We start from the raw sequence: 11879 nt of genomic DNA on the forward strand, positions 1-11879 counted from the left end.
TTTCAAAATGTCCATTTTGGAGCCCATTGCACTCGGTCCTCCAGGCCCAGATGCGGAGATGCTCGCGGCTAGAGGCGCTTTAGCGGTCTTCAACGCCTCCAGCGACAGGGTTTGACTACCAGTCCGTTTTCCTATCAAGGCTGCGGCAGCAGACAGCTGTTGAGAGAGGTGAGCCCCCAGGGCTTTGAGGGGATCCACTGCTGTCGACTGCAGACTAGTCGGAGTCATCATGGCTACCTGGATTCTGATCTGTTCCGTGATCTGGATCTGCTGCAGCTGCTGCTGCTGAAGGCACACCAGCTGCTCCAAGATCATGGGTAGGACCTGCATGGCTTCCTGCGACTGATTCGAAGACGTCGTGGCGTTGGAATCCCGCATCTCAGGGCAAGGCTGGAAGTTGGTCTCAGGACTGGCAGACGGATCGCCGTGGTCCTCGTCGGTTCTGTCCACCTGATCCCCGTTGGCGACCGACAGGTTGCTGGAGCGGCTGTCGTCGTGGTCGCTGCCGGGGGAACCTTGGGAGTAATCCTCCAGGCCCTCGTTGCCGTCGCCGTCCCTCATGATCAGGACCTGGTGGTTCTTGGCGCAGTTTTGCTCGTGCTCGACGTATTCGGCTTCGTCGAAGAACTCGGCGCAGCACTTGCCGCAGATCTTGGTCTGGTCCATTCTGAACCTCTTCACTCGGCCACAGCCGCCCGCCTCTTCGGCGGAGTCATCTTGCGGGATCCCTGTGGGGTTTGGGGGGGGGGGGGGGGGGGGGGGGGGGGAATATATATTTGAAAATGAAGATCTGACAATAAAACAATTTAGGGATGATCAAGCGTGAGTCAATATATAGAGTTTATGGTTAAAAAAATCAATCAATCCAGTGTTAAAATCTGTGCTTTTATCCATAAGGCCAGCAGGGGGCAACCATCCACCTTCAACAATGTGCAGGAAGACAAAAGCAGCATGGCTCCTAAAAAAAAAAAAAAAAAAAAAAAAATCGACAAAACCAATAAATTTTTAAAAGTGAGGCAGAATATTTATAGTGTGTTTTGATTTATATTTTTTCCATAAAGGTAAGAAAAAAATCCAAACAAAAAGTTAATAAAAAAGGACCGTTTTAGGGTGTCTGCCAAACAGCCTGCTTCACAACAAGCGGGTGTATTGTAAATGCAAATGCAATGTGTGGGGGTTGAGAGAGGATTGCAGGACCACCTGTTTGCATTTGCCCAAAAGAAACTGTTGGACTTGATAATTGCCCAGCAGGGAGGGAAGGCCACTAAACACAAAACAAAAAAAAACAAAAAAAATTGCATTACAATACTACACAATCCGATGAGGGGGGGGAGAAAGGGAGGGGGCTGTGAAATTTGCGCACAATACACCGCAATCTGTAATCTTATCTGTTTAAAAAAAAAAAAAAAAAAAAAAAGTTTGCAATTTAAAAAAAAAAAAAAAAAAAACTCAGATCGGCCACTTGGGGGCGCCTGACCTGCATCACCTTTAACACGAGGTCAGCAGCAACACACAAAAAGTCGACATTATTAAAGTTGTACTTACTCAAATAAAACGGCACGAACGGATATAAATAAAACTCGCGTTTGTATTTGAATGTTGACAAATTACTGTAGATTAAAAAAAAAAAAAGAAAAAAAAAAAAGGTCCCCACCCAACAGGCTCCACGAGAAAAAGGGCCACTTTGCTCCATCCCCCACCCGCCGACATACCTACCAAAGGAAACAGTCATGCATTAAAGTGGGGGATTTATTGCCTTTGGCTCGGCTTACGAGAGTCCTGTTTCAACTAAAAAAAAAAAGTTAACAATAAATAAACGCCATTTAATTCAAGTGAATGCGATTAAGGGCATCGTTTAAAACGTAATGCTCGACTCCGCAGTGCAGATTCGTCACAATCAGCGGCCCCGAAAAAAATAAGTAAAAATTAAAATGTATATTTTTTCATATTATAGGAAGTATTTGTCTTTTTAAAAAACAAATATTACGTTCTAAAGACTTTTATGGTGCGAGTCCGTTCAACGCAACAGGTAAGTTGAATGAAAAAGTGACACGAGTCGGCACTTTCGACAAGAAAAGTGACTTCCCCCCCACACCTGGACCCGTTCAAACTTCGCCATACCGAGACACAAACATCCAGAAAAAAAGAAAAAAAAAACCGTGCAAAAGTAGGGCCTGCAACTCACCATGGTGGCTGCAGGAGGAGGAAGAAGAGGAGGAAGAAGAAGAAGAGGGAGGCTCGTCCGAGTTGATGTGCTGCGGCTTGGCTTGCTTGCGCCTCGACATGGTGCAAGCATCTGCGCCAAACAAGAAGTTCCGCACAATTATCCTCCTCTTCTTCTACTAATTCTTCTTCCCCAAAAAAAAAAGGGGGGGAAAAAAAACCCAAAAAAAAAACCGACCCCCCACTCTCCTCAAGTGGAAATGCGCATGTCAAGGTGATTATTATGATCAATAATGCATTGCGATTTATCACGGGGCTCTGACAGCTGATTGGCTTGACGTCATTATGCAAATGAGCCGACCTCCGCCCCGCCCAGTTCATTGACCAGAGAGGTGGTGGTGGTGGAGGGGCGGGAGGAGGCCTGCCAGTGGCCGGCCTGCCTGCTTGGAGGGTCGGCCTCGATTCTGCTCTTTCTGGGGGGGGTGGGCGGATCGATTCAAGTATCGACATATTGGATACCAGCGGATTGATATTTGATATATAAGGAATATGTATATGTTTTATATATATATATACATGTTCATTGTCTCATTTATTGTTTATTTGTTCACAAATAGATGTGTACTTTACCGTGGAAAAAATATTACATTTGAGCTGGTCAGCGTGTGTCCAAAGTGTGGCCCCGGGGCCGGGGGGACATTTGCATATTGGCCCGCAGCATATTGTCCTGATAGAGCATGGGTGTCAAACTCTGGCCCGCGGGCCAAATCTGGCCCGCCGTGTAATTTAATTTGGCGCTTGAGGCAATATCAATTTAGCATTAGAACTGGCCCCCCGGTGTAACACCGCATTCACCGCTAATACTCATACTTGCCAACCTTGCCAACTTCCCGGTAGACTCCCGAAGTTCAGTGCCCCTCCCGAAAATCTCCCGGGGCAACCATTCTCCCAAATTTCTACTGATTTCCACCTGGACAACTATATTGGAGGCGTGCATTTAAGGCAATGCCTTCAGCGTTCTCTACAACCTGTCGTCACGTCCGCTTTTCCTCCATACTAACAGCCTGTCACATAATATTTGTGGCTTTTACACACACACGCACAAGTGAATGCAATGCATACTTGGCCAACAGCCATACAGGTCACACTGAGGGTGGCCGTATAAACAACTTTGGCACTGTCACAAATATGCGCCACACTGTGAACCCACACCAAACAAGAATGACAAACACATTTCGGGTGAACATCCCGCACCGTAACACAACAGAACAAATACCCAGAAACCTTTGCAGCACTAACTCTTCCGGGAAACTTCCAGCAAACTGACCAATAATTAAGGTTTTTTTACATGCATTTTCTCTTGCTACTTCAAGGCTTGAATGTTTGGTTAATTCATTATTGTTATTTTATTTTCAAATAAGTGGGGAAAAAAATGATATTTACCTCAGAAAATTGCAAATAAAAAAAAGACATAACATTTTTATTACAATTTTATTTGATATGCCATTGATATTCTTTTAATTAGTATTATTATTATTAGAAACTGGATTTTGCATGTCACTAAAGTTATATAAGCCTTGCTTGTTCAATATTTAATGCAAAACTTGTTTGGGTCCCTATTAAAAGGTTCATTTGTTCAACCTTGGCCCGCGGCTTTGTTCCGTTTCAAATTTTGGCCCACTCTGTATTTGAGTTTGACACCCCTGTTGTAGAGTAAAACCCAAAATCAGCTGAGAAAATGTGACATTAATGACACGAAAGATGAAATTTTAATACACTTTTTCCACTGATGACAAAAAGCTAACGCGAGGTTTTGTCTACAGTTTCAAAATTCTAAAGTTAATGATTATTTGCAACAACAAAAAAAAAGTTTATCAGTTTGAACATCCAATATGTTGTTTTTGTAGCATATTCAACTGAATATGGGTTGAAAAGGATTTGCAAATCATTGTATTCTGTTTATATTTACATCTAACGTCCATCCATCCATTTTCTACCGCTTACTTCCTTTTTACATCTAACACAATTTCCCAACTCATATGATAACAGTGTTTGTATATACACAGTATATATCTATATCTATATACACATCCATCCATTTTTTTCTACCGCTTCTCCCTTTTGGGGTCACGGGGGGCACTGGAGCCTATCTCAGCTGCATTCAGGCGGAAGGCGGCGTACACCCTGGACATGTCGCCACCATCTATATCTATCTATCTATCTATCTATCTATCTATCTATCTATCTATCTATCTATCTATCTATCTATCTATCTATCTATCTATCTATTTATCTATCTATCTATCTAATTATCTATCTATCTATCTATCTATCTATTTATCTATCTATCTATCTATCTATCTATCTATCTATCTATCTATCTATCTATCTATTTATCTATCCATCTATCTATCTATCTATCTATCCATCTATCTATCTATCTATCTATCTATCTATCTATCTATCTATCTATCTATCTATCTATCTATCTATCTATCTATCTATCTATCTATTTATCTATCCATCTATCTATCTATCTATCTATCTATCTATCTATCTATCTATCTATCTATCTATCTATCTATCTATCTATCTATCTATCTATCTATCTATCTATCTATCTATCTATCTATTTATCTATCTATCTATCTATCCATCTATCTATCTATCTATCCATCCATCCATCTATCTATCTATCTATCTATCTATCTATCTATCTATCTATCTATCTATCTATCTATCTATCTATCTATCTATCTATCTATCTATCTATCTATCTATCTGTCTATCTATCTATCTATCTATCCATCTATCTATCTATCTATCTATCTATCTATCTATCTATCTATCTATCTATTTATCTATCCATCTATCTATCTATCTATCTATCTATCTATCTATCTATCTATCTATCTATCCATCTATCTATCTATCTATCTATCCATCTATCTATCTATCTATCTATCTATCTATCTATCTATCTATCTATCTCTCTCTCTCTCTCTCTCTCTCTCTCTCTATAAATATATATATATATATATGTATATTTATATATATATATATATAAGTTTTTTTCTGTACTTAGCTTGTTTTTTTTTAACAAAAAAAACCAAAAATATCTCAATGTTTTCGGTAAATATTATTACAATACATTAAAAAATAATGACGAATTAGTATGACTACAATCTATCAGGGTATGAAAAAAATATGTATTTATTTAATTGTCTTACTTTATCATGTATACTTTATTATTTATTCATTTTCTTCCATTAACCTCACTGTTAAAAGTGTCCATTGTAAATTCGCAATAAATTCCTGGCTGATAATTTCATTACTTTCACATCCATCCATCTTTTCCCGCTTATTCGAAGTCGGGTCACGGGGGCAGCAGCCTAAGCAGAGAAGCCCAGACTTCCTTCTCGCCTATCACTTCGTCCAGCTCCTCCCAGGGGTTCTAGGGGCTTCCCAGGCAAGACCCAAAGTGTCCTGGGTCTGCTGTGTATTTTTTTTTAACTTTCTGTAAGTTTCCAGTAAATTTTGACTGTGAAATAACGCTGTCAAATCCTGGTGAATATTTATTCACAGTGCATGTTTTTTTAACCTTCCCGAGACCCAGCAATGCATTATGGGTAAAGGAACTGCTTCTTCCTAACTTAAACAACTGATGTGACGTCATGTGTTGGAGTTCGTCCAAACAAAAAAGACGTCCTTCGTCTTACCCGAAATGGCCGCGAGAGAAGTTATTTATAGGACTTATTTAAAAGTTTTAAGTGGTTTTAGTAAAATTCTTTTTTTTAAAGTCCCCTGAGATGGAAGTGAAAGTTAAAATTATTATTTTTTTAATGTCAGATGTTAATGGAAGTGTTGAAAAAGCAATATTTATGATCATTTGTGTCTGTTTGACTTAAATATATCCATACCTTTCCATTCAAAAGAAAGAAAATGGATTATCTGTAGATACTGTTGTCCACTGTAAAGGACATTCTGTGATAATTTACACATTTTTTCCACCCAATTATAAAACTCCAGAAACTGGTATGTTCCGATGTCTGGGGAGGTTCAACCAGCGAAACCAGTTCACACCAATCTATCAACTTTTTTTTTTTTTTTTTTGGAGTACGGTCAGGTCAGGCAAGGCTTTTTCAACGCCGTTAAGGTTCTATAAATATTTATCATTAAAGAAAAATGGCAATGGAATAAAAAAAATAAAATAAAATAAGTCAAATCAACACGACGCAAACGAGGATTTAAATGTCTTAAGGCACAACTTAACATGCGTAACGTCCATTTTTAGGATTGTATTGCTTTTTGTCAAAAAAATGTCAAATCAGCGCCGGGTGTTGTTGACAAGAAAAGGGAAAGTCTTGCAAAAACTCCCAAGTCGTGGTTCTAGTTGAGTACAAACAGTCAATGTTATCCAGACTCTGCACAAACAGGCAGGAATACCAAAAAAAGTTGCGTCAAAAGTGCATTAAAGACCCGTCCTTAACTAGTCTGCACTCAAGAGACGCGCAGGAATTTCTTGCGGGCATACCAGCGACATTCCAAGTGTGGACTGCACAGACACTGCAGGTCAGCTGAGATCAAACACGTCCTGTGGGAACTTTTGGGAAGGACTGTGATTAGTTGGCCTTATACTGCCGTGTGTACACTTAATGAGGCCTTTAACTTAATAGTGCCTTTATTTAACTTAAAAGTGCCACTTTCAGACATAAAAACATGTATTATTACAAACAAACAGTCATACAAAGACTATTATTACATCCACTGCGGTTTTTACACTTAATAGTGCCTTTATTTAACTCAAAAGTGCCACATTTGGACATAAAACATGATGGAACACATTATTACAAAGAATAAGTCCTATAATAACTTAATAGTGCCTTTATTTAACTAAATAGTGCCAATTTGGGACATAAAACATGTATTATTACAAACAAACAGTCATACAAAGTGTCTTTATTTAATTAAACAGTGCCACATTTTGGCATAAAACATGACAAAATGCATTATGACAAACAATCAGTCCAACGATAGTTATATTATTTAACTAAATAGTGCCACTTTGGGACTTAAAACATGTATTATTACAAACAAACAGTCATACAAAGACTATTAATACATCCACTGCTGTTTTTACACCTAATAGTGCCTTTATTTAAGTAAACAGTGCCACATTTTGGCATAAAACATGACGGAATGCATTATTACAAACAATCAGTCCTATAATAACTTAAAAGCGCCTTTATTTAACTAAATAGTGCCACTTTCAGACATAAAAAACATGTGTTATAACAAACAAACAGTCATACTAATACTATTATTACATCCACTGCTGTTTTTACACCTAATAGTGCCTTTATTTAACAAAAAAGTGCCACATTTTGGCATAAAACATGACGGAATGCATTATGACAAACATCCAGTTCAACAATAACTTGATAGTTATATCATTTAACTAAATAGTGCCACTTAGGGACATAAAAAACATGTATAATTACAAACAAACAGTCTTACAAAGACTATTATTATATCCACTGCTGTTTTTACACCTAATAGTGCCTTTATTTAATTAAACAGTGCCACATTTTGACATAAAACTTGATGGAATGCATTATTACTAACAATAAGCCCTACAATAACTTAATAATGCCTTTATTTAACTAAATAGTGCCACTTTGGGACTTAAAAACATGTATTATTACAAACAAACAGTCATACAAAGACTATTATTACATCCACTGCTGTTTTTACACCTAATAGTGCCTTTATTTAACTAAACAGTGCCACATTTAGGCATAAAACATGATGGAATGCATTATGACAAACAAAATGTCACGATCCGCCTCCCGGATCATACAAAGTTTTTGTTCTTGAGTCCTTTTTGTGTGTATTCTGGTTATTTTTGGACTCTTCCGATCCCTAGTCTCTGCACTTCCTTGTTTGTTGGGTTACCATGGTTTCTTATTTGTTCCACCTGCTCTGCTTTTGTCACGCACCTGTCTTTTGATTGTTACTTTAGTATTTAAGCCTGCCTTCCACCTCAGTTAATTCTGGATCCTTTCTTTGCTTCATGCAACTCTCACGTCGGTTACTCTGCTTTGAAAATACTTGTGCTAAGTTACGTCTTAGCTTCTCGTGCGCTCGAGCAAGTTACTTTGGACTTTCGGACTCCATTGCTAAGTTTTAGCTTAGCTTACCGTGCGTAGGCACGCACTTTCTTTTGCTTTTGTACCAGTGTTTTTTTTTTACCTTTTTCAATTAAATGAAGTCTTACCTGCAATTCCTGCCTGTCTTGGTCCTCGTGCATCTGGAGGTGACACTACACAACACAATCAGTCCTATAACAACTTGATAGTGCCTTTATTTGTCTAAATAGTGTCACTTTCAGACATTAAAACATGTATTATTACAAACAAACAGTCATACTAATACTATTATTACATCTACTGCTGTTTTTACACTTAATAGTGCCTTTATTTAACTAAATAGTGCCACTTTCGGACATAAGACATGTATTATTACAAACAAACAGTCATACAAAGACTATTATTAGATCCACTGCTATTTTTACACCTAATAGTTTCTTTATTTAATTAAACAGTGCCACATTTTGACATTAAACATGATGGAATTTATTATTACAAACAATCAGTCCAATAACAACTTAATAGTGCCTTTATTTAACCAAATAGTGCCACATTCAGACATAACACATGTATTATTATAAACAAACAGTCATACTAAGTGTCTTTATTTAACTAAACAGCGCCACATTTTGGCATAAAACATGATGGAATGCATTATTTCAAACAATCAGTCCAGCAATAACTTAATAGTGCCACTTTGGGATATAAAACATGTATTATTACAAACAAACAATGACTTTATAATGCAAGTTTTACACTTAATAGTATATTTATTTAACTTAACAGTGCCACAATAAGACATAAAACATGTATGATGAAGTGATTAAATACAAACATGCAGCCAGATAATGACTGTGATTAGTGTGAAGAATATTTTTACACCTAATAGTGCCTTTATTTAACTAAACAGTGCCACTTTTGGACTTAAAAACATGTATTATTACATACAAATACTTTATAATGCACGTTTTACACTTAATAGTATCTTTATTTAACTAAAAAGTGCCACATTTTGACATAAAACATGTATGATGGAGTGTATTATTACAAACAAACACTTATACAATAACTACTATTAGACCTACTGCCGTTTTTACACTTAATAGTGCCTTTATTTAACTAAAAAGTGCCACATTTTGACATAAAACATGTATGATGGAGTGTATTATTACAAACAAGCAGCCATACAATGACTTTATAATGCATGTTTTACACTTTATAGTGCCTTTATTTAACCAAATAGTGCCACTTTCAGACATAAAAACATGTATTATAACAAACAAACAGTCATACAAAGACTATTATTACATCCACTGCTGTTTTTACACTTGATAGTGCCTTTATTTAATTAAACAGTGCCACATTCTGGCATAAAACATGTATGATGGAGTGTATTATTACCAAAAAGCAGTCCTACAATAACTGCTTTTAGATCTACTGCCATTTTTACACTTAATAGTGCCTTTATTTAACTAAAAAGTGCCACATTTTGACATAAAAAATTTGAGAGGGAGTGTATTATTACAAACAAGCAGCCATACAATGACTTTATAATGCATGTTTTACACTTAATAGTGCCTTTATTTAACTAAACAGTGCATTTTTGGGACATAAAAACATGTATTATTACAAACAAAGATTATTATTACATCCACTGCTGTTTTTACACTTAATAGTGCCTTTATTTAACTAAACAGTGCCACATTTTGGCATAAAACATGTATGATGAAGTGTATTATTACCAAAAAGCAGTCCTATAATAACTACTATTAGATCTACTGCCATTTTTACACTTAATAGTGCCTTTATTTAACTAAACAGAGCCACATTCTGGCATAAAAACATGTATGATGGAGTGTATAATTACCAAAAAGCAGTCCTATAATAACTACTATTAGATCTACTTCCATTTTTACACTTAATAGTATATTTATTTAACTTAACAGTGCCACAATAAGACATAAAACATGTATGATGAAGTGATTAAATACAAACACGCAGCCAGATAATGACTGTGATTAGTGTGAAGAACATTTTTACACCTAATAGTGTCTTTATTTAACTAAATAGTGCCACTTTTGGACTTAAAAACATGTATTATTACATACAAACAGCCATACAATGACTTTATAATGCACGTTTTAAACTTAATAGTATATTTATTTAACTTAACAGTGCCACAATAAGACATAAAACATGTATGATGAAGTATATTATTACAAATAATGACTTTATAATGCATTTTTTACACTTAATAGTATATTTATTTAACTAAAAAGTGCCACATTTTGACATAAAAACATGTATGATGGAGTGTATTATTACAAACAAGTAGTCATAGAATGACTTTATAATGCATGTTTTACACTTAATAGTGCCTTTATTTAACTAAACAGTGCATTTTTGGGACTTAAAAACATGTATTATTACAAACAAATAGTCATACAAAGACTATTATTTCATCCACTGCGGTTTTTACACTTAATAGTGCCTTTATTTAACTTAACAGTGCCACATTTTGACATAAAAAATGTACGAGGCAGTGTATTATTACAAACAAACAGTCCTACAATAACTACTATTAGATCTACTGCCATTTTTACACCTAATAGTATATTTATTTAACCTAAAAGTGCCACAATAAGACATAAAACATGTATGATGGAGTGTATTATTACAAATAATGACTTTATAATGCATTTTTTACACTTAACAGTATATTTATTTAACTAAAAAGTGCCACATTTTGGCATAAAACATGTATGATGGAGTGTATTATTACAAACAAGCAGCCATAGAATGACTTTATAATGCATGTTTTACACTTAATAGTGCCTTTATTTAACTAAACAGTGCATTTTTGGGACTTAAAAACATGTATTATTACAAACAGTCATACAAAGACTATTATTACATCCACTGCTTTTTTTACACTTAATAGTGCCTTTATTTAATTAAACAGTGCCACATTCTGGCATAAAACATGTATGATGAAGTGTATTATTACCAAAAAGCAGTCCTACAATAACTACTATTAGATCTACTGCCATTTTTACACTTAATAGTATATTTATTTAACTTAACAGTGCCACAATAAGACATAAAACATGTATGATGAAGTGATTGAATACAAACAAGCAGCCAGATAATGACTGTGATTAGTGTGAAGAACATTTTTACACCTAATAGTGTCTTTATTTAACTAAATAGTGCCACTTTTGGACTTAAAAACATGTATTATTACAAACAAACAGCCATACAATGACTTTATAATGCACGTTTTAAACTTAATAGTATATTTATTTAACTTAAAAGTGCCACAATAAAACATAAAACATGTAAGATGAAGTATATTATTACAAACAATGACTTTATAATGCATTTTTTACACTTAATAGTGCCTTTATTTAACTAAAAAGTGCCACATTTTGACATAAAACATGTATGATGGAGTGTATTATTACAAACAAGCAGCCATAGAATGACTTTATAATGCATGTTTTACATTTAATAGTGCCTTTATTTAACTAAACAGTGCAATTTTGGGACATAAAAACATGTATTATT

General features: G+C 35.6%; 1 protein-coding gene across 1 annotated transcript in view; it reads right to left on the bottom strand.

The window, feature by feature from the left end:
* The window catches only part of sall4 (spalt-like transcription factor 4), a 16253-nt gene extending 13865 nt beyond the window's left edge, over positions 1-2388 (bottom strand). The window contains exons 1-2 of the mRNA XM_061902654.1: positions 2186-2388; positions 1-728 (exon numbers count right to left, since the gene is read on the bottom strand). The exon at positions 1-728 is cut by the window's left edge and continues 1603 nt beyond it. Coding sequence (XP_061758638.1) covers positions 1-728; positions 2186-2285 — 828 coding nt within the window. The 5' untranslated portion in view covers positions 2286-2388. The remainder of the gene's footprint in view (positions 729-2185) is intronic.
* Positions 2389-11879: the final 9491 nt, after the last annotated feature.

This window comes from Nerophis ophidion, linkage group LG06 (assembly GCF_033978795.1).
Source record: "Nerophis ophidion isolate RoL-2023_Sa linkage group LG06, RoL_Noph_v1.0, whole genome shotgun sequence".
Classification (NCBI taxonomy): Eukaryota; Metazoa; Chordata; class Actinopteri; order Syngnathiformes; family Syngnathidae; genus Nerophis; species Nerophis ophidion.